The sequence below is a fragment of the Gavia stellata genome, chromosome 7, assembly GCF_030936135.1.
Source record: "Gavia stellata isolate bGavSte3 chromosome 7, bGavSte3.hap2, whole genome shotgun sequence".
Taxonomy (NCBI): domain Eukaryota; kingdom Metazoa; phylum Chordata; class Aves; order Gaviiformes; family Gaviidae; genus Gavia; species Gavia stellata.
Window position 1 is genome coordinate 40,293,933 of NC_082600.1, and position 26,117 is coordinate 40,320,049.

Consider the following 26,117-nt stretch of genomic DNA (forward strand, 5'->3'; position numbering starts at 1 on the left):
AAATTGGGGAGGTGGAGGGAGAAGAAAGAAAATTTAGGGGAACGTATCTTTCATCCTATGCAGAGCTGACAATTGTCACAAATTCAGTTAACACAAAAGCAGCAGTTCCTCTAAGTGTAACAAAAGTAAAACCGATAAGCTAGTAAAATACCAAACACTATTCTTCAAATAGCCTTTTAGTTAATAAAAACTTTCTCTGAAATATGAACCTTTTAACTTTCCTTCAATTATAATCATGAAAGTAATCCTGGGAAGAAAAGGATAAAGTTAATAATAGGTAACCACATAAAGCCAAGTATTTCTAAAGATTAAATTAATTTTTTCCTCTCTGAGGAATTAATTTTATGAAATTAGACATTATTTTGTACATATAATAGCTTAATTGGCTGATAAATGACTATCCCCCTGGGATTTGGACTGTGTTATAATTCACATAAGAATTTGTGACGCAAACAGATAAGCTTTCATATATAAAATATTTTTCATTGTTCTCATTTTTCTGGTTTCATAGGAGCCGCTAGTTTTCAGGTTTTATGGCGATGCCAGTTCTTTTCGTAGTAAAAGTTAGCAAGGGATACTGCCAGTAACATGTGTGTTGCACTGCATTTCCTAAGTTGGCTAAATTTCAGTAAACCCTGTGGAATAGAGATGATTTCATTTATGTTTTTAAAAACTAGTTGCTGTAAAATGTTATTCTGAGCTCCTTATCCTACAGTTTCCAGTATCTTAAAATATCCCTGGTAATACGTTGCATTTACCATCCCCTATTATATTTTATTGTTGGGGTTGGAGTATGGTGGCTTGGCAAAAGTGAGACTTTTCTAAAGAACTGAGTGCCTCATTCCCAAATTTTTAATTATAAAATGCCACTTTTTAATGAGGGCTGATGGTGAAGTATGAAGTCTTTCCTCTGGAACATTATGAATCATAAATAATTTGGTGCCTCCAAATCAATCTCTTTCAACATCAGAGTATTAGGATCATGAGCATCTGTGATCCTACAATCTGAAGTCACAGCACGTTCCCAGCAGATACTTGAAGAGATTTAATAATTACTCTGTTAAGACTCAGTTGTGGGTAAAGTCACTACTTTGTAAGGAAAAAGAGCATGATCCCTCGTAAACTACATCTAGGAAAAACTGTAAGAGAAGGTCTCTGAATTTATATGTCATGCTTGATCTCCTCTTTTCCATTCATCTGAACAAGTAGATGTTGAATTTTCTTGTTTGGCTACCTGAATCCAAGACAGAAACTGATTAGTGTGCTGTAGTTGAGGTTTTTTTGCTATCCTGAGCTGATTTGAGCGAGACATTTCTTCTTAATCAACTGCTTCTATTTGCTGCTTTATAATCCAAAGGCCTCTGGATGAAATCTTGACTGGTAGGTCTTCATTTTCCTGGTGGCTAACTTCAGTCATGACTGGAATAAGAAATCAGGATCTCTTGACTTACCTGCCTTTTAAGAATGATGAAAGACTGCGAAACTATCTTGGGATTCCTCTACAAGGACCTTGTAAGTTCGATCAGAATGGTCCTTTGTCCTACAGCTGGAACCCCAGTTTTGGAGGAGGCAGCAAAGTGATCAAAGAGGTGTAAATAGAAAGGGAAGGAATGAAAACAGGTTTGTTTGTAGCTCATTTTGAGTTGAGAATAGACACAAAGTCCTCTGGTGCTAGTAAAAAGCAATGAATAAACTTTGTCCTAAGGATTTGAAACCCATTTTGACCAGATCCTTGGACTGCTTTACTAGTTATTGCATGCAATCTGATAAGCAGATCATTGGTTTTCAAAGCTTGTTCTCTTAACTGGTTTTTAATTGATATAATCAGTACTAAATTTTCATGTACCTCTTTTTGCAGTTTTTGTGTACGGTTTTCATTTACAGCTTTTTATATGTAGCCATTCATCTGAGTATTTTGTTGGCCTCCTCAATAAGTTGAGAATTGGAGAAGCATATGTTTTCTTCGTTATGCTAGCTTGTCCTCACCATATTCTGTTCACATAGATACTCATAGCTCTACCTTGAATTATATTCTTTTCTATGTTGGAATAGTAATGAAATAAGAATTGTTACTCTTCACAATTACTGCCCTTGTCTTTAGAAGTAGGTACCATACTGCCTATTTTGCAGTTGTAACTAATTTCAATAGATTACATATTTTGTGTTAGCAATTCTGCTACTTAAATATTTTAACTTCATGTGGGTTTTCCAGTTCATAATATCATCTGGTTATTGGTAACTGATGGTCATTTAAATCAAGTGTGATTCACCCTGTCTTTGATGCCGCCCTGTTTTGCAAGTAATGAATATGAGAAAATCTTAAAGTACAGATTGCCATTACTGTTCCTTTTCTGTTAAATCTGATGACCAGTGTACCCAGGACCTATGCTCCAGGAGTTCTTAATGTTATCAAATGTAAAGTTTTCACTTTATTTTGATTGGAGCTAGTCAAACCTTTTAAATCAGACTGTTAGGTCTCAAATTAGATGCCAGGACAGGAAAGTCTAGGGAAACAACCACAGACAGGTAGTTACAGTCTCCAAAAATTTCAACTTAAGTGATTTAATTTGTGTAGACACAGGCAAGGGTGGAGTTCAGTTCTTCAGAGTATGATATTAACTATTAACTTTATAATTTATTGCCTGTATTCCAGCTGCTACGGCAGATGAAGTAGGACAGTTACAAAAACCTGCAGAGCATGAAACAGCTGGTCCGCAGAGTGAGACATCCTTAATGCTGAGTCAGAAACAGAGAAAGTATTTCCTTTGGAAAAATGTACTGTGTGGTCATGTAACTAATGACTGTACCATATGTACAACAGGTCAAGAATAAGTTCCACAGACCACTTAGTTATATTTTTTCATGTGTGAGTTTTTTTATATATATATTCTTAATTATTTAGTATTGTTGTCCTTGAAATTTTTAAAGGGGAAAAAAAATAATCTGGGGGGTGGGGGGAACTGGTAGCATTTGGATGCTTATGTGATTAACACCAAGCTTGGGAATTTTTAGAGCTGCTGCGTGAACTTCTGCCCTTAAGTTAATGAGAAACTTGTACTAGTAGGTTATCTGTTTCTGTAAGGACCAGCACTTGAGGGGGAGGAGATGTATACTTTGCTTTCAGAGATACTGATGGTGGAAGGGGAATGAATAGTGAGGGACAGAAGTCTTGGGTTTCATTGCAGGCTTTGAAGAGGAGCGTGTGGTAGTGGACACTTGTACTTCTGCCGGTTTTGTGTTCCACCCTCAGCTTGACCCTTCCTTCACTATCCATTTTAGCCTGTCTTCCTCCTGCCCTAAACCCTTATCAGTTTTCATTCTATTTTCCTTCCATTCTGCCTGTAAAGCAAGCCTGTATAGCTCTTTAGAAAGGGTTATGCAGTGTTCCCATTTCATAGAGCTTATTGCATAGATGATATTTGCTATGGCACCATTGAAAAGCATAGACAGAACATTAGGTTATGTGATAGCACACAGTGTTTGCATTTTTTCCTTCCTTGAGCTGATTTGTGCATGAAGTTGTTTCACCAGCTTGATCAGTTCTTAGGCTGGAGAGTGTTTGAAATTTGTAAAAAGTTACAGCTGAAAATTCAGTAGTTTTGCAACAGCTGCATGGATAGACTGCCTTTCTAAAGTTATTTTAATTATATAGGTAGAAAAAACTATTGTTTCAGCAGTATCATTGTAGCACTTGCACTGTTCTTTTGTGTGATGCAGTCAGCTTGCATTTTAAATATTTCTTATGTGTTCAGCTTTATATAAATAGCAGCTATTTCAAAGAGGTGCTGTCTATGGCAAGTGAAGTTAAAACGTGCCGGCTTTGGAGGCGGAAAGTGCCCTGGCTTGATACTTAATTAGTGTGGAGCAAAGTGCTCCATAGTTCTGAGAAGAGACTGCAGAAAGTACTAGTTCCACTGGAAGCATCAGAAAGCCTTGATTGGTAGACAATACAGTATTGTCAACGCAGTGCTGGTTCAGCAGCATCTCTCTGCACACATTTGGCAAATATTTAAAGGCCACATTTTGTGTAATTGGTTCAGCCTTTGAAAATTATTAACTTCTTTGTGTTAAAGGATGTACACAGCAGTGCAAGATTTTATCTTGACAATCTCATGCTTTTGTCTTCTACCAGCAAGGATGTATTTGTGGATTATTTTTTTTTTTTAGCTTCTCAAAGGGTAAGATACTAAACTAACTGCTTTGTAATCACTTCAGTACTGATGAGGTATGGGAAAGCATTTAATTTCCACAGCTTTGTAAAGCTGGATTATACAGGAGCTGTGGCAAACCATATTTTGTTAGCCAGGGAAATAAATGGAACATTTTATATCAAGTTACTTAAAGGTTTGTGTTTCTATTTAGCGTTAGTCTTTATATATGTTGTGAAATCTGGGCAGAGGGAATACATGCTTTCTGGACTATCCAGCTAATCTGCAAATAAGGCTGTGCAAAACACAGAATAAATGTTATTGACATGCATTCTCTCTATTATCATTTTGTAATCTTTTTGCTAATTAGCTTCCTTCCTTTTTTTGTTAGCATATCATAGTTATTTACATTAACAGAAAAGTTGAATAGGCATTGTTAATACCTAATTCCAATCAAGGATGTATGACTTGTAAATGGTGAATTCTTTAAAGCATTTATAAACAAAATTTGGAGTCCTGATCTGGCTCCTCTATAGTTTCTACAGGAAATGTATGCCTTATGTGTCCTTCAGTTGAGGAAATTAGCTCCCTACTTGTCCTTTGTAAAACTGTCCACTAACCCAACTAAATAGTATCACTAATCAGTTCATAAGGAAAAAATTGTATTTTGGTGTGGCATCCAAATGTAAAAGTATTTTTTCAGAAGGCAAACCAACAATATCTAGAAAACTCTTCACCACCATATAACACAACTCTGCATGTTTGAGATGATCAACGAAATTTAAAAGCATGTTTGTTAGAAATATTAATTCTGTGTAATAATTACTTTGACAGTTTCAACTACAAAAAAAGTTATATTAAATGATTAATGCTTTTATCTCCCTTTTTCTCTGTTCTAGGCTTAAAAGAAGCATAAGCAATTGGATTACAACTCTGATGTTCCCGAGTGCAAGTGATGCTAAAACAATTTGAATGTATTGGAGCATGGCTACTTCTTAAAATGGAAAAGCTAAAGGAAATCATTGCTTATCAAAACCTACTGAATATCTGAATTTTCTAGACAACCTGCATTTAACTGTGTCCTTAAATGTCCGTGATTAAGATCTCATGCAACCATTGTATATTTTGGAGACTATTCTCCAAAAGAGAACTGTGCATTTAAAAAGCAGAAATGACTGTGTTTTCTCTTGGAACTTACTAAGATTGAACATACTGAAAGATCATGACCAGCTTGAAGCGGTCCCAGACCGAAAGGGCTGTTGCCACTGGGGTATCAGTCGGAACAGATGGCACCTCAAAAGTCCACTCGGATGACTTTTATATGAGGCGCTTTAGGTCACAGAATGGCAGCTTAGGATCTGCAGTCATGGCTCCAGTTGGACCTCCTCGCAATGAAAGTTCCCATCATGTTACCTCTACTCCTGGAGTCCCTAAAATGGGGGTCAGGGCAAGGATTGCTGATTGGCCCCCAAGGAAGGAGAACATCAAGGAAACAAGCAGATCTAGTCAAGATATTGAAACATCAAGTTGCCTTGACAGCATGTCTTCTAAAAGCAGTCCTGGGAGTCAGGGAAGCTCTGTTAACCTGAATGCTAGTGATTCTGTCATGTTAAAGAGCATCCAGAGCACACTTAAAAACAAGACCAGACAATCTGAGAATCTAGACTCCAGGTTTCTTACACCTGATGGCTATCCCAGTTCCCCAAGGAAAGCTCTTCGCAGAATAAGACAGCGCAGCAATAGCGACATTACCATAAGTGAGCTTGATGTGGATAGTTTTGATGAATGTATTTCACCCACTTTTAAATCTGGACCATCTCTGCACAGGGAGTATGGCAGCACATCTTCCATAGATAAGCAGGGAACTTCAGGGGAAAGTTTTTTTGACTTACTGAAGGGCTATAAAGATGAAAAGTCTGATCAGAGAAGCCCAGCCACAGCTAAGCTTAGTGAACTCCTGATCGCCAGTGGAAGCAAGGGTTCGGGATTCTCTCTGGATGTGATAGACGGACCTATTACTCAAAGGGAAAACCTGAGACTCTTTAAGGAAAGGGAGAAGCCACTCAAGAGACGCTCAAAATCAGAGACAGGAGATTCATCCATTTTTCGTAAGCTGCGCAATGCCAAAGGCGAAGGGGAGCTTGGGAAGTGTTCAGATCTTGAAGATAACAGGTCCGAAGATAGCATCAAGCCTTGGACTTGTCCAAAGTGTTTTGCTCATTATGATGTACAGAGTATTTTATTTGATTTAAATGAAGCGGCAATCAACAGGCATAATGTTATTAAAAGAAGGAACACAACCACAGGTGCATCTGCTGCTGCTGTAGCATCACTTGTCTCTGGACCCTTGTCCCATTCTGCAAGTTTCAATTCTCCAATGGGCAGCACTGAAGACCTGAATTCAAAAGGAAGTCTCAATATGGACCAGGGGGATGACAAAAGCAATGAACTTGTGATGAGTTGTCCTTATTTTCGTAATGAGATTGGTGGGGAAGGCGAGAGGAAGATCAGCCTTTCCAAATCTAATTCAGGTTCCTTCAGTGGATGTGAAAGTGCCTCGTTCGAGTCAACTCTGAGTTCTCATTGCACGAACGCCGGAGTAGCAGTTCTGGAAGTTCCCAAGGAGAATCTGATTTTGCATCTAGACAGAGTGAAAAGATACATCGTTGAACATGTAGACCTTGGTGCATATTATTATCGAAAATTCTTCTATCAGAAAGGTAGGTAAATTTTATTTCTCCGTGTGTTTTGTTAATGATTTTTTGTTTTACCAACGTACAAAATCCAGCTGATGTATAATAGTATTTGCAAGAATGATACATATGGTTTTTTTAATCATCAGTGGTTAAACATGGTATATTTTGCTGGTCAGTACATGCTATGTCTAATAGAGCCTTTCACAGTGTTGGAGTGAAAAAATGTGCGTGATTTTAGTACTGATATACATAACAGTTAGCAATGGCTACAAATTATGAGTGTCTTGAAACACAGCTTTGGTATCCATGGGAGTGGGCAGGGCTTGGCACTTGAAAGATTAAAAAAGAAAATAAAATCCTAAAATATGAGAACTTTTTTACCTCCACATCAAGACTTCATGTACTGAGGATTTAATGGAATGTGCAGCTTGGAAAGTTAGCATTTACAGTAATATTTGGACATCTTAATATCTTAATCATCCATTTCAAAACATGTGATTTTTTCATTTATTTTAAGTCAATAATATCATATAAATAAAGATAAAAAATTGTCCTCCTCACTCACTGTTTTCATTATAGCCATCGTTCTAGGAAGAAAATTCTAATTTGTCAGATTCTGCAGAAAGAAACTATCACTGAATATACATAACTATATATATACACACATATATATGTGTGTTGCAATGACAACAATGTATCTGAAAAAACAGAGTACAATTCTCTTATCACACAGTTCTACTGAAACGAAGGATTATAATTTCTATTGGAGGTATGCAGGAAAAAAAAAAGATCAGATCAAAGCTTTCTGACCTATAGAAACAAGGAAAACCCAAACATTACCCAGATACCCCCCTCACCAAAATGATGCTGGCACTGTGAGGTGCAGATCTTGCTGTCTATTCTCCCTGATTCTGAAAATGATCAAAAAGGAGTGCAGACCAAATTCCTTTGAAGTTTAAGAGAGTTCTGTCTGCAGGATTGTGTAGCTTGCTGTGATATCTCCTGATGGATAGAACTGGTCTAATGACTGACCTGAAGAGTGCTTGTTCCTTAGCTACCAATGATCAGGATTGGGTTACATCTCTTTAGTGAAAGCAGCTCAAAAGAGCTTGTTTCCTGCAGATTAAAGCAACAGGGATGCCTGGTTAAAGTAAGTGGATGGTCAGCTCAAAAAAACTTAAACTCGTTAACTGTGTATTACAGCTAATAATCTCATATCCTACTTTTCCCTTGCCTCAAAATACGGCCATCTCCTCGCTTCTTCTTCTCTGCGTTGTCCCTTGGTTGGGTGGCTCTTGTCACACTTTCCGTAGTCTCCTCTTTCTGCAGTCTTTTTAGGGCTGAGAGGTAGCCTTTGCCGCATGGTTTTTGAGAGTGCTGATCCCCATCCTTTGGAGAAAAAAGAGTGAGGAAAAATACTGGTTTCCTGAGAACAGTAAGCCAGATGTGCGATATAGGATGAGGTATGTTTGGAGGGGAGAGCCTGAGATTAGAGACCTTTGCCTGTGATTACCTTCCTATCTGTCTCCCTCTGGAACAATTTGATTCCTTATCGCTCTGGTGAGTTTTGCAATCAGCAACTAAAGGTGCAGTTTCATGTCACAGCTGACCTGATTTAACAGCATTTCAGCACTAAAAGGGGAAGACTTCATTCCTCCCCCTTCCTTGAACCAGTTCTCTTGTTTTCTGAAAACTTGATAAGCCAGTTCAGTTTACTAACCAAGCAGAAATCTTGCCATCACAATAAATTTGCTTTTTATTGCATGGTTATTTCTCACCAGTTTTAGTGAATCAAATCAGCTTTCCTTGCAGTCAGAGAAGTGCCAAAGCTTAGTGCCAGGTAAGGAATGAGAGTGACCAACAGAAGAAGAAGGAGGTGCGAGTGGGATTTCAGCCCTTAGGCAACAGCAATTTATTAGTTTGGCTTACTCTTAAGGGAAACCACGCCCTCATGCAACTACAATGCCAGTCACCATTATATCTCCATTTCTTTCTAGTCATAATTAAGATGAATTAGATAAAATCGACATAACCTAGTCCTAGGGGTATTGGTGAGGGGTAACCAGATATGACTGTCAGTATGTGTATGGAGTGGGTTTGGAGGGAGAGAAGAAGCTGTGATTTTTTTTTTTTTTTTTTTTTTTTTTTGTTAAGCCCTAAAACTAGATTTTAAATTCACTGTGCTCGTGTTCAGTCCAGCAGGCATGAGCCAGGGGCGTTGTTCCTACCAGCCGAAGTATTACTAACAAGGTTCAAATTAATTGAAATATCTTAATCTAGTTAGTGTAAAATATTTGCATGTGACATTTATGGATGAGTCTTGTATAAGAGCATTTGTATATAAAGGAAATATTAAGATGAAATCAACATATTACTTGACCCTTTACAGAGCAGTGGTAAAACTATTGATAAATAATCTGGCCTGGTCCAGACTTCTAAATGTGAAAATACTTACAGAGACAGTTTAGTGGAGGTTAGAAGAATGATACAGATGTTGGGAAAAGAACTTTATGACCGTAGTTCCCCAGGTTGGATTCAGCTCCTCTACTTTGTATCTGAGCTAATTCTGCAGAGTCCCTTTGTACTCAGCGGAGAGAAATGAACCCTGCAGGATGATATGAATTGCAGTCTTATTTCCCTCAATTCACTGTGGAAAGCTCTTACACAACTAACTCACATGGAGATGTTTATACTTAGAGGAGGGGAATGCTACTCTTATTGCAAAAGATGTATTTGCGAGGTGACTATTTAAAGATGTATTTCAAAAGGTGTATTTGATACGGGGACTTGTAATGAGAAGGCTTAAATCTAGACATTTATAGGCACTGAGATACGTGGTAATGCTAGTGTTAAAAGAAGAGGAGGAGGGGAAAGCCAGCACAAGAACAAATTTGTGAAAGTTCCCCAAATTTGACCCTGAAATAAGATTAAGCTTTGAACAAAAAGGATAATTATACGTGGGAAAAACTTACTAAAAGAAATTGGTCATTGTTTGAATTTTATACGTCAGTCATGGTTTTTTGTATGACGTTTTCCCTTCTCTGAACTTCAATGCCTGAAAAGACAATTTCTGACCTGTTTGAGTTAAGATAACAGGGTCTTCTGGCATCTCTGTTTCTTGATCCGATAGATTCCCTTCTTTTAAGATGCCTCTTTATTGGAGGGGTTTGCAGTTTGTATAGATGTAGTAGGTAGCTGGACAGAGTAAGTCTGGCTTCAGTTCAGTATCGGCATGCTTTCAGCTCTTGCTGTTTTGTTGTGTCGAAGGGCATCTTTGTAATCTGGACTGTGTGGCGTGATATCAGAGTACTGGCTGAAATACACAAATGAGATCGTTAAAGACAATAAAAATGTTTCAAACTACGCTGGTACTGGGCAACATTTTAAAAATCTGTGATGATTGAAATATTTTGTTTCTAAACATGGTGCTTCTAGAATTAATCAGAAGGAAAATAGGTTGTGCTTACTTTTTTTCTTTTCTGCACAGTACACCAAATGGAAGGGCAGGTGTGGGGGAGAAGGGAAGATTTCAACAAGTTACCTGTCAGTTCTTTGGGGTCTACTTTCTGGGCTAGTTTTTCCTTGTAGAGCATTCTACCATTTTTGTCCTATGATTGTGAGGAGTATAAAACCTTGCAACTAATCTTCTAAGAAAATACACGTTAAGACAGCTGATGAACTTTGGTTTTGATAAAAAGTGTGGGTTTTGTCAGAAAGGAGGAACAAGTTGTTCAGGTCGTCTTAGCGAAATGTAAGAAAAGGATGTCTTTTTGTGTGAGAAAGTGAGATTCTTACCTAAATACGTAACTTTATACCCTCGCAATTCATTTGGTACTATTGACTGCAATGCTTCAGTTTCTTTTTTTTTTTTTGTTTGTTTGTTTTTTTTAATAGAGAAGCAAAACCCTTGAACTCACTGCTTCTGGACATACAAATACAGTTCCCAGAGAAGGGAGGAGTCATCCTAGGTCAACCCAAAACTTCCTCTCGTCCTGTTTTCTGGCAGGGGCCAGTGACAGATACTGGAGGAAGAGTAAGAATAGGGCAAAGGCATAGTGGTACTTCCTGGGTGTACTTTCCCAGCCTCTGGAGATGCGTACCTAATGGATGACTTAGCCTGGTGATAGTATCATTTATATTTAGTGTTTTTTGGAATTATCTTACAGCATTTATACAGTTGTCTGTTACCCCTTGTCCGTTACGTTTAGCATTCACCATACCCCTGCAGCAAGGAGTTCCGCAGCTTGGTTGCATTGATTGTAAAGAGCCAGTTTTTACAGGCTTTGACTGCTGGCTTCCAGAATGAAAACTAGGTATGGTCAGATTAAGCAGTCTCACTGCTAGGTAAAAAAGCTTGGTTTTCTCACCTTTCCTTGCTATGTTTTATTTTATAAACCTCAACCATATTATTTCCTTCAGTCATGTTTTGTTGCCCTTCTCTGAACCTTCTCCAGTTGAGATCAGGGTACAGTATTTAAGAAAAGCAAACCGCAGACTTATGTAGTATTGTAATGTTTTCTGTTTTCTACTTAGAAATTCTGATTGTCTGGCCATAACTTATCATTGAGACTTGAATTTCTTTCCCATACATGGGTAAAAGCTTTACGTATGTATTCTGGATGAACTCTTATAAATGTTTGTACATTTAGGTAATGGGTTAGTTATTAGCAATAAAGTATTTTTCAAGGAGAGCCATGCTTATTAGCCTATCTATAGCTTGATATTAAAGACTTATTTATTATCAATAATAAAACCATAGGGTGTGAAAAGTTTGTTTCCATCAGCTTGTCTAAGTGGTGCTTAGAAAAGAGAGCATATCGCTCAGGAGGAGCAGTCTGTTCTCTCTGTCCTCCCAGTTGTGTCTGGGCATTACAGTTCTCATGGAAAGAACCAAGAGCATCTGTTTAGCTTTGGTTGTCATCAGGCAGTAGTCGCTAACATCGTTACCATTTAGGACAAATTTGAGTTACAGGTTTCGAATGAAAGACTTGACTGAGAAGTAAATAGTCTTCTGAGCTGGTTTTGTAACAAATGAGCTGTTGGTCAGCTTCCCTTTAACTGTTGGCAGCCAGTAAAAAAACCCTTTGCTGAAATGCTTTAAACTGCTGCATATTCTAGCCCCAAATCAGTACCTTTCAAGTATGTGGCTAGACTTACAGAAAACTTACGGTTAACAGTCTGGTCATGAGCAAAAGTCTGAAGACATGATGGGACTGAGCTCTAAAAATGCTGCCCTCTTGTTCCCAGAGAACTGCCGGGCAGAGGTTTCCAGTGCTGTGTATGCTGTGGTAGGATTAGAAGAAAATGCTTGATGCAGAGTTTCATTCTGAAGCAAAATGTTTGGGATTTTTACTCGTAGTCTGATTACACAAAATACATCAATTGAACATGATATCCAAAGGTAAATAGGATAAAAGCACAAAAGAACCTCCCTGCTCAAAATCAAGTGCGTTTACTTGGAATTCCTTTGCAAGGGAAACTCGTAAATATCTGCCAGGAAAGTGAGTGTTTTCACTTAGGTTCTTTCACTGGAAGTGTCTTTTGAATTCTATGATAAATATTTAACTATTTTTAAAAGCATGTATAGTCTGTTTTAATGACCAGGTACAAGCAATTAATTATTTCCTTTTTGGCATGGATTTATAAATTATTTTATGGCTGTTGCTAGTTGTCTCCTGAATGTCTTTTAATTAAAATAATTTTTCAACAGTAGTCTAAATGAAATAATAGGAAGCTTGAAGTGTTGCTTTCAATGAGGTTCTGTGTGGGCTGGAGGAAAAAGCTGTCTTCTATTCATGTTTGGCATAAAATTCTTGTATTGTAGTTGTGAAGTAGCCCTTGTTTTTACAATAAAACTCCTAATAAGCTTTGTGCACTTAAATTCTGCTACTGTTTTTCCTGCTAAAGGAAAGAGAAAATGGTTGGATGCAAGGAAATTCAGGATGTGGTAGAAAATCAGGTGGAGATGCGAGAAACCCTGTACCGCAGGGAAAAGTAGCCAGACACGGGGTATACACTGTAGCTTGCACAATGAATACAGAGGTGGGGTAGAGGAGGAGAAAGGGAATAAAGACAAAGGTAAAGATGAACAACACTGTAGTAAATGTGAATAGAGGAGAGGACTGAGGAGATGCATAGGAGAGCGAGAAAGACAACTGCCCAGTGTAGAGTGAAGGGAAAGAAGATAAAAGACATTTTCTATTAACAGAGAAGTGTAAAATTCCACACTGCTTTGTGCATTTTTCCAAATAAATAGGAGCTAGATAAGAAGCTTAATCAAATGATAGAATTGTAGATGTATTTTCATGCAGCTTCAAATGTTCCTCTTACCAGCCTTCCTAAATGTGTTTTCAAGATGTAGAGTAATTCCTCCTGAGAAAACTCTCTACCTGAATTGCAGGCTAGACGAGTTACAAGATACACAAATTTTATCGTCTGTGCAGTTGTCAGTACAGAAAACTAATGTAATTTTTGGACCCTTCAAGTATGTCTAACCAACATATCTTTTTGCTTTAAAATTTTCTGTTGTGTAAGCAAAGGTACATCAATGTTTTTAAGTCACTAAGCAGTTTAGTGTGGAGGTGGCCAAGCTATCTCCAGGTTTTGGAAGCTGCATAATATGCTGGTAGAAAATTGATCTCACATTCTCAATGACTCTGCTGCTTCTGCGTTGACCATCTCTGTCATAAACTGTTTGAGCTATAAACATCCTGAAAGACGTGAGTTATTTAATGGAGGGAGAAGAAAAGCTAGGGTGTTAATAAGATGGTTTGGGTTTTTAAACAACAGAAGATCTCTGTGGCATTTACAGGGCTCATATCAGTGGAGTAGTATAAAGATTTAATTAGGCTTATGTGGATGGTCTAATTTATTCATAATTTCCCCACTCATGACTAATTCAGTCACCCAAAACTTAGGCCAATATTTACCAGATATTCCACAAGATATTAAAAGAACTTTGAATCTTAATTACCTCTGTGCAGAGTATTGGCTTTTGATGACTTGCAGAGGAATTTGGTAGAAAGCAAGCTTTTTCATGCTGCGAGCATGTTTCCTTTGTGTTTTGCATGCTCTGAAATCTTAAATGTAAAACACTGAGAAAAGGGTAATAAAATTACCAGATACTGGGGAATAGAATAGAGCCCCCAAGGGCTTAAAGGGGTGGATAGCTGTGCGAAGACAAAGGTGTAATTCTAGGGGACAAGTAAGTTTATAAGGAGAGAGCACCTACTTGAAAAGCATTTAGTGTGTTGGAGGAAAGCATAGCAAGAATCAGTAAGTACAATTTTAAAAGGAAATAGAATAAAAAATGAGGCGCTCAAATTTTTAACACAAGTGATTATTCATTGGAAAAATGACTGCCGTTCACTTTGGATGGAGTGTATTTTGGGATCTATTTTTAGTATCTTTAAAGATGCAGTTCTTTGTGATGATATTAAAATATTTTACATTGTATTTCTATAGCAGAATAGCTCATATTAGACTGCTTTTAAAGTTCTTGTTTTAAAGTTCTGGTTATTTTAAGAATAACAAGTAATCTGTATATAGCAGTTCAGGCAGTATGGTTATGTTTCCTTTCAGGGCAGTTATATCTGTCTTTCATTCCACTGAATTTCACATTTCTTCTTTGAATTGTTGAATTTTCAAATAGCTCTAACATTCTATTTTTGTGCATGTATAAATTCATTCATATATGCAGCATATGGAAAGTGATGGTGACATGGGACTTATTTTTCTTGTACAATGCTTGACTTCTATTTTTTGACAGTTTCTCTTAAATTTTCCTCTTGGGTATTGTATGTTTAAATTCAGTTGTTGTCACTTGAGATATGTGCAACTTTATTTATATGTTGCTGCATTCATGATGATGTACCTCTGTCATCAGTCAAGATAGTTTATAATGCTCAGAACGCTCAATAGAAGAGCCTTCAACACCAATCTCTTAAATTGTTGAGCTTTAATTTTTGTAAATGCACTTTTCTAATATTTTTTTCATGTAAAGCTTGGCTTTATATGTGTACAGTTAAATGAATATAAAAATGTATCTCTGCTGTTCAGCTAGTGAGCAATTTCTCCAGCCCTGTATTTTCCTCTCTGACACCTTCTCAACTAGGCTAGTTTTAGACTCAACACTTTAGATTTACTCTTAGGGTTGTTCAGCACTTCACTGTTAATTTATGCTAGTCATTTTGTTTCTTGCACTTTATTCTATTTTTCTGTGGTACTATGCTTTGATTTTTTTTTTTTTTACTGTGAACAAGTCTAACTTCTTTTTCAGCTTAATCAGTTTTTCCCCTTTTATAATTGAGTAACTTGTTTGACTGTTTTTTGCTTTTTCCGTACAAAAATAAAAAAGTTACGTCCTTTGCTAAGTACAATTGTTTGCCACTCCCATTTTAACATAACCTGGTGAGTTTCCCACTTTGGTGCGTTTGGCTTCCTCGGTTTTATTTTTAAGGGGGGGAAATTGATTGTACTTACTTAGATGAATGTGAATGAAACAGATTTCGAAATAAGAGCCAATGTAAGAGGTGTATCCTGTTTTAGGCCGGTTGAAGCAGAGACGCAATGTTGAATTTCAGCCTCCTCGTATAAACGGAGCTCATTAGAGAACTGAAGCACCAGAATGAAATCCTGGTACCACTGAAGACATGCTCTTATTGACTCTAGTGGAGCTGGCAATTTATTTCCAATATAACAACTAAGCATTAAAATATAGTTGAAGTGTAAGAAGTAAGACAGACTTTTATTTGTGTTCTATTTTTTTCTATGCAAGAACACTGGAACTATTTTGGGGCAGATGAGAACCTGGGTCCAGTAGCTGTGAGTATAAGAAGAGAGAAGCCAGAGGAAATCAAAGAAAATGGACCTCAATACAACTACCGGATCATATTCAGAACCAGTGAGGTAAGCAGTTCAGGAGCAATAGTAAAAGAAGCTAGAAGTGAGCAGGCAGAACCAAGTGGTATGTTTGGGGTTTGTGTGCTTTTCAGCATTGATAATAGATTTCTGTCTCCTCTGCATACGTATAATCCAGGAATCTCCTGACAAAGTTATGCCGCATATTTATGTTACACAGAATACAAGTAAGTGTATCAGTGAGTGAGTTATTGCGTAATATGCAATACAGAGGGTTGTGAAGATTGTTTTGGTTAAAGCTTGAGAAACTTATGGGAGCTGTATTAGCTAGAAGCAAACAAAGAGGAGGAAAATTACTTCCTCCACTTCTATATGTGACAGTGGGTAGACCTGAGAAGCGTACTTTTATACTTTGAAATGCTCTGCTAGAAATACTACTAATAATCTTCTTCAAGTACTAGTTCCCTGTAAAATTTAAATCTGTTGAATCATTTGAAATATTCTGACTACTGTTAGCTATCAGAGTGAGTGACATTTTGCATATCAGTGTCTGTTTCACACAACGTAAGTTACTTAATGCCCTCAATCTCTATTGAGAGTTGGAAAAATAGTATGTTTTGCTCCACTGCTATTGCTAATCAACATTTTCTCAGTGCATAATTCAATATATAAGCTATTTTTGTTTTGTATGCTTAGCTTATGACATTAAGAGGCTCTGTGCTGGAAGATGCTATCCCTTCAACTGCGAAGCACTGCACAGCCAGAGGACTCCCCCTAAAAGAAGTGCTCGAGTATGTAGTTCCTGAGCTGAATATCCATTGCCTAAGGCTGGCCTTCAACACTCCCAAAGTCACAGAACAGCTTATGAAGCTGGATGAGCAAGGGGTGAGTGGAGAGTTAGAGAATGAGATAAATTGTCTTAAACTGTCAGATTGCTGCCATGAACTGCAAAATTACTTTTTACCTTTAACTGATTAGAGTCGGTCTATTAAAATGTCTCATTTAAACTAAAACTTGTCATCTGTAGGGAGAGTTACGTTACATGTCTTCCCCCCAAGTTTTGCAGAATATTTGGTATGTATGAAATCAAGTAGTCTAAAGTTTTAGATTAATGTTATGGCAATTGTCCATTTTAATTTACTTTAAAAGAGACTAAGTGATTGTTTTTCAAAGACCATGGGGAAGAGGGAGTTCTGTTCTGGTTTTCTTATTGCTGTTAGAATGAGAATAGAAGTGTCCCATGTTACTAAATGTTTTGTTGTAATCTTGTATTGGCACAACCATTGCCAGGGGGCTGCCTGTCTCTTTTCTTTTTCCTTTTTTTTTTCCCCTTGTCATGAAACAAACTACATGGCAAGCCTCTTCTTCATACAAGTGTTTTTCAATTAGGTGATAGTCCCCTGGTCTCTTAAAGATGGAACCAAGGCTCGTTAGCTATATAGCTTAGACTTGGCAAAATGAAAGTCAATGAATAAAGTGAATTTTATGATTAAAAACATCAACAGTGACATTTAACAGCTCTGAGTATTGACATTGTCTCTTCCTCCTGGTCCTTTTTGCTTCTCATGATCAGCCTTTCCTGCACAGAATTAACATCTATGTTGTTATTTCTTCTTGCTGTCAGTCTACCATTGCCATCGTAAAGTTGAAAAACATCTAATCATTATCTGCCCCACAATGGAGAGAATATAGCTATTCTGAACAGGTTTATAAGTGACTATCATGAAGATTTTGTCAGCCGCCTTGTGGTTTGGTTATTAAAATGGACAAGAGAGAGAATCCCCAAATAAATACCTACCAGAAGCAAAACTTGAGCAAAACACTTTGTCCTATAGTTAGTTTCAGAACCTCATCTATTTCACTGAGAACACAATACAAGAGGATGAAGAAATGGGTAGCTGTGGCTATTGCAGAGCATCCAGACTAATGTGGGAGTGGTTATGTGTGGTCAGCCCACCCAGGTAGGTGCAGCCCAGTATTGTCACTGACTATGACCAACAGTGTGTGCCTAGCTAAGAATATGAGAACAGGACGAGCATGGAGTGTTACTTTCCTAGCTCCTGATCACATGTAGGCTTTTATAGGGCTCTCTATCCTACCCTTCTGCTTTACCAGTTTGATGAGTCCTAGTTTAGTTACTCAGTTCTCATGTAGAAGTTGTTCTGTACTTCTGATCATGCTTTTGCCTCTCTGGAGTTTTTCCAGTTCCCCTCCTCCTCTCCCACATGTATTTTAAAACAGTGCAGTTTTGAAAATGGGGAAAAATTTTGGTTTAGTGTGCTTTCTTATCTCTTCTGTCTCTAATAATTACTGATATTTTATTTGCTTTATGGTCACTACTGAATACTGAAAGTATCTTTTCATGAACACCTAAGATCCTGTTCCTTAGGGGTGTAAGTCAGCTCATTGCTGTAGATAGAAAGGGTGGGTATCTTTGCACCACATGGATCACTTGAAGGTTTACTTGCACTGAGGTTCATCTGCCATTCTTTTGCCAAGTTATACACCACGTCTATCAGATTGCTAAAGTGTGTGTTGAACACTGTATGTCCAAGTTCAGATCCCTTACTCTACTCAGTGCCTTACTCTACTGATGATTTTCTTCAATTCCTTTTTGTCTTTTCGCCAGTTACATGTCTGAGTTACTTTTTCTGTACCCTGGCTATTTAGGGGTTTTAAGACTTTTTAAAGAAAAAGCTTTGTTAAATGTCTCTTGTAATTTCAAGTATACTCTGTATCAGCTGTCCCTCTTGCATGTGCTTATTGGCTCCTGCACAGAACAACGGTGCAATGAGCCAGCAGACACAAAGGTTGAGGGAAGATAGGCTTACTGTATAGCCTGCTAAAAGAAGGATGGAATCTTAGATGCTTACGCTGCTCAGTATAACTATCCTCTTTTGCATGATGAGATCCTAGTAAGTGGGAGGCCTGAGTGTTTTCCTTAGATGATTAGAGCAGTGTTTCCAAATATTCACATATTCAGTGTTTATGATTTGTTACTTGAGCCTAAACCTAATCTGCCCTTCATCCAGAGTCAAGTTTGTCAGGCATTTGAAGACTCAATGATATCTTTCAATCTCTTTCCAAAGTTTTCTTTTTCAGCAGTGGAGAAAATGCAATTTAATTCAACATGGCTTCATAAGTGAGCCTTTGGATTCAAAGATCAGTACCTTCAGATACGCCCTTCAAGAACCTGCAATCTCAATAGTCTCGATGGGAAAATTTTTACAAAAAAATCTATCAGAAAGTTCTATTTAAAAAAATAAATTCAAAATTATTTCTAGTAAATACTTAATTTCAAAAGTAATTTAGCATAATTCGCTTCGGAAATAGGTTATGTCTAAAAAAGTGTGAGATTAAATTATCCTTATTTCATATCCTGTATGTCATTAAGCTCCCACAATATGGTGTATAGTGTGGTTTTCTGTTACTACTTAAACTTTTGAAAATCATTAAGGACAAGTGATAGTTAAAATTGTATTACCTACATCAAAGTATTTTCTGTTTTTTTGTGGTAATGAAACAGTTTGACACTTCTAATAGAAAAAGATAAGCACACTCTGTACTAATTAGAAGCTGCAATTTTTATCCATTCCAAGCTAACAGAAAAATTCGGGTAACAGCTGCTCTACTAATTAGGTACACAGAATGTTTATCATTTATTCTTGCTGAGTGTTGCACTGTTTCATTAAAGCACAAACAGGTGCCTGTTTGATATAGCAAATAAGATGTTTTGTAAATTTAAGATTTAAGACTACAAAGTGACCTTAACCTGACTTAGTCATTAAATTTGACCGAGTAGCCTCTTCATTGAGCCAAATTTGCATGCACGACTTTTGATTAAGATAGGATATCTTTTTTTATATTTGAGTGAGGTTTTAAAGCAGTTGGTTGTTTTCATATTTAAGAATTTGCAGGTCTTTATTTGAATTTATCTACTTTCGGCTTCCAGACTTCTGCTGTCTTTCTCTACTACATCTTAAGTGTCATTTTTGTGTGAGATTTTTTTCCAGCAAAGGTTTTTGTACGCAGTGATTAAATCATCTGTTGGTCTTGTTTATGATAAACTAAACAGATTGTGCTTTTCAAGTCTTCCACTGCAACATATTTTCTCTGAATTTCATATCACTTATATGGCTGAGCTCTATCTCTTTTACCATTTCAATATCTGCATATGACATCCAGTGTCAGAATGGGAATATGCTTCTTGCCCCAATTTTGTACTGGCATTGTATGTCAAGTTGCATGTTCCTTACTTCCCCTTAGATTGCTAGAGTCATGGTAACATCTGCTGTTCTGTACATATGGCCCACATTGCTTGTCACCTAGCTGTTCTTTTATTTGCTTTATTAAAATGCATTCATTTGAATGGTTTGGTGGTAAAAAGCAATCCAGTCATTCTGTAAGGCTGCGCTAGCTTCCTCGCTAATTACCATTTACTTACTAATCTTCGCCTTGAATGCAGAGGTCATGGTAACTAACTTTAGGTTTACTTCCAAATATGATGTAAAAAATTGAATATCAGGCAATTACTGATTTATTCCAGTAGAAGTTTATGGCAATTCCTCATTCACAGAAATACTGCGAAATGTCAGTTGGTTTTTAATGAAATTGTATTTATAATATAAACTTGCTGACTGGTTAAATCCAAGATAAGCTTCCTGCTGTCTTACACTGGGTGCTAGACAAATACTTGAAGTGCCCTTTTCCCACATATATAAATATGTAAATACTTTAGATGATTAAAATGAAGCTGCTACTTTAGGAGTTTTACCACAGCAAAAATTCATACTTTAAGTGCTTTTTTAGCTTTTACTTGGAGTTAATACACTTCTTAAGGATCCTAGATTTATCAAAAGGAGGTGTAGTAACGGGGACTGCATGCTTCTTCCCTCAGATCTGCTTTTTTGATTCAGAAATACCAGCTTGTGTTGTCCTTATGAAACTTCAGCAGATCTTAGAACACAGCTAGAAGGCATATCCTGCTCTTTGCATAGTCCTTATTTAGTTGCTTAGGCTAACGTTTTCAAAGCAATAAAGGAGAGTTGTTTGGTTGCTCATGGATGCTGCAGGTCCCATTTATGTTTATGCCCTTGAAAAGACTTCCTTCACCTGAAATTGAAGCTTAAATAGTGTAGGTGTGCTTGGTGAGAATGGTTTTCTTTGTCCTAACTTGTTTAAGTAAAATTATTATAAACTATTGTAATTAGCAGTGCAGCTGAGGCATTGTGGTCCCATGAAACACTTCCATCGATTGTATTTCCCTGGGAGTGGACAGAGAGCATATCTACGCAGCAAACATTGCCTGAATGGTCCGAGTCAGGACCTGCTACTGATGATAGGGAAAGCGATGGCAGTTGTTCTGGCAGGAGCGGCAGCAGTGCCATCTCTCCCCACCCTTCCTCTCTCCCCTCCTCTCTCCTCCCTTCCCGCATGGCAGCGGTAGCTGGTCCAGGTTCTCTGTGAGAGCACATAGCCCTGTTGGCAGAAGACACTGAGTTTGGCTGCTGTGAGGCAGTAAGCTTGCAGCGAGTGGGATCATGTAGTTCGCTAGCTAAGCAGAGATTGTAGAACTGTACCCATGAACCTCATCTAGCTGAGAAAATTTAAATTTTAATCAGAGAGGTAACAGTTTTAAAATGAAAGGCAGGAGATTTAGGTTAGACGTTAAGAAGAAATTCTTTACCGTGAGGGTGGTGAGGCACTGGAACAGGTTGCCCAGAGAAGCTGTGGATGCCCCAACCCTGGATGTGTTCAAGGCCAGGTTGGACAGGGCTTTGAGCAACCTGGTCTAGTGGAAGGTGTCCCTGCCCATGGCAGGGGGGTTGGAACTAGATGATCTCTAAGGTCCCTTCCCACCCAAACCATTTTACGATTCTATGCTGTACCCATATTTTATCTTAAGAAATTTGGACATATTTGGAAGATGAAAGTCAGGTAATCATTGTGTCACATGATAAAATAAGGGACATTCTGGAGGGGAAAAAAGAAACAGCCTAGAACTGTGACTCATTACATATGCTTAACTTCTTCAATGGGAGTAATCGAGCCACGTTTATCTTTACCCTTCTTTTAGCCCCTCATTTTCCTACTGCTAATACTTTTATCCCTGTCACCATTCATCCTTGGTAGTAAAAGAAGAATACAGTAAAGTTGCAATTTCCAGAGTTTTTTAATTTTAAAATCTAATTAGAGACAGAGTAGGACCACTTCAGAAGGCTTTTAAATTATCCCACCGTAAATATAATAAGTTAAAATTAATGAATTTCAGCTTAATGTGTGTCCTCATCATCCCAGCGAGGTCCCAAAACCTTTTGTCTCACGACCTGTGATGGAAGCTTTGAGAGCAAATGGCAGTATATTCAGATGACTTTGCCTCCAGTGCCCTTGCAAACTGCTGTTTTCACTAACCTGTAGCCCAAACTTGTAAAACTCATGCCAGTTTCAATAGACTTTCTTGTGATTTTGCTCTAGCAGATCTGCTTGGTATTTATTTAAAATGGAACCTCTGCAGAAATTCATGTGTGGGAGGAAAGATTATTTACGGTGCAAGAAGTAGTGTTTTTACTAGATGAACTACATGCATAAATTCCAAGGCTCTCCTTTGCACTCTGCCAGTCAGAGTTCCTGCCTGTGAAATTGGTTCTGGAGATGGCAGTAAATGGCTGTGGGTGCTGCTTTCTTCCTTTCTGTAACTTCTGTTCCTGTGGTCCAGATGTAAAGGGCACAGATGTTGTCCTTTTTGTGTTTGCGTCAATTTGGAATTGGTGGCAACAGTTTGTTTTGAAGAATCACAATTATGGTTAGGTAAAAAATTACTTTATTCACATCTTCAGTTTCTGCTATATTAGGAACATCAAACACCAAATTAGAGGAAAAATGGAATTAAAATATATTTGAAGATCTATGCTAGTAAATAGTATCTTTAAAGTATTACCAGCATTTCTCAGTTTAGCTGTTTTCTTTGTTACTGCATTTTTAAGTCAGAGAAGGCCAACCGAATGCCATGGACTCTTTCAACATTGCTAACAGATAAATGCACTAATAGGTGAAAAATTTTTATCTTCTCTTTGAAATGAGGGAATGTTATTTTTGTCGCTTAGAGAAACGAGCACATGCTGTGCCTTACCCTTCTGCATGGAAGGTTTAGCATAGGATAGTAACCATGGTACCAGCCTAAGAGTGAGAGTCAAGTTCCTGACATTTCTCACCAACACTTGCCACGTGGCTTAATGTAAGACATTCACCATTTGCAAGCTGCAGTGTTGTCCTCCTGAAAATAAGGAACATGAACATTTGTTTCACTTAGAAAGCATTTTGACACCTTCAGATGAAGTATGCCATCATCAAGGAAATTATGGTGGAAAACAATGAGAGTATTTGGAACTAGACTAACATTTGAAATTAGACTGATAATTTGGTATTTTTTTCTTTGTGAATTATGGGTTTAATAAAAAATTTGAAGTGAATTCAATAAACAAGTTGCTGCATCACTTGGTATACACATAAGATTTTCATCTTTTTCTCTTGGCAGTTAAGTTACCAACTTAAGGTGGGCATCATGTACTGCAAAGCTGGGCAAAGCACAGAAGAGGAAATGTATAATAATGAATCAGCAGGTCCAGCCTTTGAAGAGTTTCTTCAGCTCTTGGGAGAACGAGTTCGACTCAAGGGATTTGAAAAGTATCGTGCTCAGCTGGATACAAAGAGTAAGGCTTTTTCATTTTTTTCCCCTTAAGTGAACAGAATGCATCATATGGTTGCTAACTGACTTTGTGTAGAGAGTTCTTAAAAATAACCTCTTTGGTATAGGAAAACAGTTGCTCGGTATTAAAAGTGAAAGCAGACAATTACGTCATTTGACCCATATGCATATGGTCTTTCAACTCTGATAATTACTGGGTTTGTGTACTAATTTGGTATGAAATTATCACTAAAGCTGCAACAAGAAACCAGTAACTATGGAACAGTTACCAGCACTGCAAATCCATCATCAGTGTGTTGTCTAAAGACTAATTGATACAGTTGGTATGTCATAATTTTTTTAATTATATGCTAATAGACTGTCCCAGAAAGTTTTGAGAACTCATCTATGTAACTCCACCTTGACAAGTTGATCTATTGCTTTTCTGCTGTTTCTGTTGTATGTAGTTTTTCTTACTGTTGTATGCAGTTTTGTCTTACTCCTGCTATCAAATGTATTCCTCCCTCTGTGATTTTTCTTTTGAGTTATGGAAATTAAACTGGTCTTGGCAGTTATATTACCAGCTTTAACTGTAAAACATAGTGCAACAAAAATGCAGTGGAAAGATGATCTTTGGTGACAGTATCTATAAAAGAAATTCCCTATGTTTGGAATCAAGCTTGTGAAATACCTGTTTATCAGCTAGTGCATGCTGTATTCTATTTGTAAATCTATTTAAAAATACTCAAGGGGAAATTTTGGCCTGTCTTCCATTTCTTTGAGTATTAGAACTAACCAGTTCCTATGGAAATCTTTTGCTATTTTGCTCACTTGCAGCAAAAGAAATTAAATAAGGAGATGATTCATGAAAGCTGAAAAGCATTCATCAACTTCAGTGCAGCAAAAACTGTGCTCTTGTCATGGGTCTGCTATCACAAATACAGTAACTTGCGCTGCTTTAGTGCTCCACCATTCTGCCTTGTGTCCTTGATTCCTTATAGGGATCGTGTTGCCATCTTCTCAGGCTGTTCTTGATCAGCCTAATCATCACTCCTCAGAGGGTTATAACACCACCTGTGGTTTTAAACCTAATTTAATACCCGTTTTGCACACATTTACTATTGAGCCAGCTTTCTTTTAGTTGCAATACGTAACGTTTCCCTCTGTTGTATTTACATCCTTGAGTGCATTTACACGTTGCAGTTGTGTCTCCTCTATGCTTTTATGATGTTACCCTTCATAAGCCAAGTCTCCCTTACTGGTATGGGAGGCATGGATTTCTCTGCTCTCCCCCCTGCCACCCCTGCCCCAGTATTACCTGGTAACCTTCCTATGCGTTTATCCAAATTTGAATTCAGTCTATTTAATTTTAGTGGCTAGGTTTATATACACTATTCCAGATGAGATCCAGGCAGTTTCTTGCTGTAACATTTCCTTGCCTTTACTGGAAATATATTATACAATAATTCTCAGGCTGGGGTTTCCTTTTCTGCAGCTCCAGAGTGTTACTTTATCAGTTATAAAAATAAGCTGGGTCAAAAATCAAATATGTATGGAAAACAGAAAATATTTGTTATTTCATAGCTTCTGGGTTTATATTGTGATCTCCTTGTTACTTTCAGTAGTTAAAATCCTCTCTTCCCTTTCTTCTGGTTTAGTTATTTAACATATCTTAAAAAAAACCCCTTTTTTGGTGTCAGTCCACACACACTGGTTTCTAGTGCATGCAAATGCTGTATGATTAAGAGTTGACTCATCTGCCTCAGATATACCCATGAAAGCTGTAACTGTCTTAAGTACTCGTTTGAAATTTTCTTCTAAACAGCAGAATTTTCCAGTAATGTTTGAGTTCCTTCATGTTGCCTCTGACTCAGGGAAAGAATTTTGTCAGGTTTTGATTTTTATGTACTACAATCTAGCATCTGTTGAATGGGCACATATGTAAACTTCTAGCTGACTGAATCTCTCCTGGTTTTAAGAATTGTCATTTTGTAATGAAGGTTTTCTATTCCATGTTGAGAGCTGAGATGTCTTTTTCATGTTGTCCAGTAGACCTACCAGCTCCATTCTGTATCTAAAAATACAAAAGTGGAGAGGCTTTACATGAACACTTTGCTGTGATCAGAGAGGAAGGAGGATGCTCTGAGTGGAAACTGCTGCTTTCATGAAGGGCTTCCTACAGTTTCTTTCAGTCAAGGTTTACAAGCTCACATGCGTGGGACCTCATCAGTCAGAACTGCTTAGGAACTCCTAAGTTGTCTGAAATCTTCTGGGTTATGTGGTCTGCAGGCTCACTGAGGAAACATGCAACTACACAGCATACGTGAGTTCTTAACGAGCAGGTTTAGACAGCAGCAAATGTGAACAATGGCAACAAACTTTTGTAATTTATCTTGATGGTGCTATGTTTTCCTTTCTGCCAGTATGCAAAGCACAGGCTGGAGGTGGTGGAAGAGAACGTGGTGTTTTGGGGCCACAACACTAAGCTGTTTGGATAGGTGCATTCGGAAACCCTTATCACAGGTACTGCATAGGAAATGGCAAAAAAAAGAAAAAGCCGCCTTGTGGTAGGCAAAATGCTAAAGACCAGAGAAGGTCACAAGAGCTGCAGCTCAGGTATGGGGAATATGTGAACTGCAGAATACAGACAGGCACTGCACCTTCAATAGCTGCCCAAAGTAATCAATCAGTCTTTTCTGCCTTGGCCCTAACACAGAAAGGCCTGCAAAA

At 37.7% G+C, this 26,117-nt stretch overlaps 1 protein-coding gene across 3 annotated transcripts in view; it reads left to right on the plus strand.

The window, feature by feature from the left end:
• Nucleotides 1–5,277: 5,277 nt before the first annotated feature.
• SIPA1L1 (signal induced proliferation associated 1 like 1) overlaps nucleotides 5,278–26,117 on the plus strand; it is a 78,293-nt gene continuing 57,453 nt past the window's right edge. For all 3 annotated transcript variants that reach the window (XM_059819357.1, XM_059819358.1, XM_059819359.1), the window contains exons 1-4: nucleotides 5,278–6,868; nucleotides 15,621–15,751; nucleotides 16,400–16,588; nucleotides 23,238–23,412. In XM_059819357.1, coding sequence (XP_059675340.1) covers nucleotides 5,371–6,868; nucleotides 15,621–15,751; nucleotides 16,400–16,588; nucleotides 23,238–23,412 — 1,993 coding nt within the window. In that variant the 5' untranslated portion in view covers nucleotides 5,278–5,370. The remainder of the gene's footprint in view (nucleotides 6,869–15,620; nucleotides 15,752–16,399; nucleotides 16,589–23,237; nucleotides 23,413–26,117) is intronic.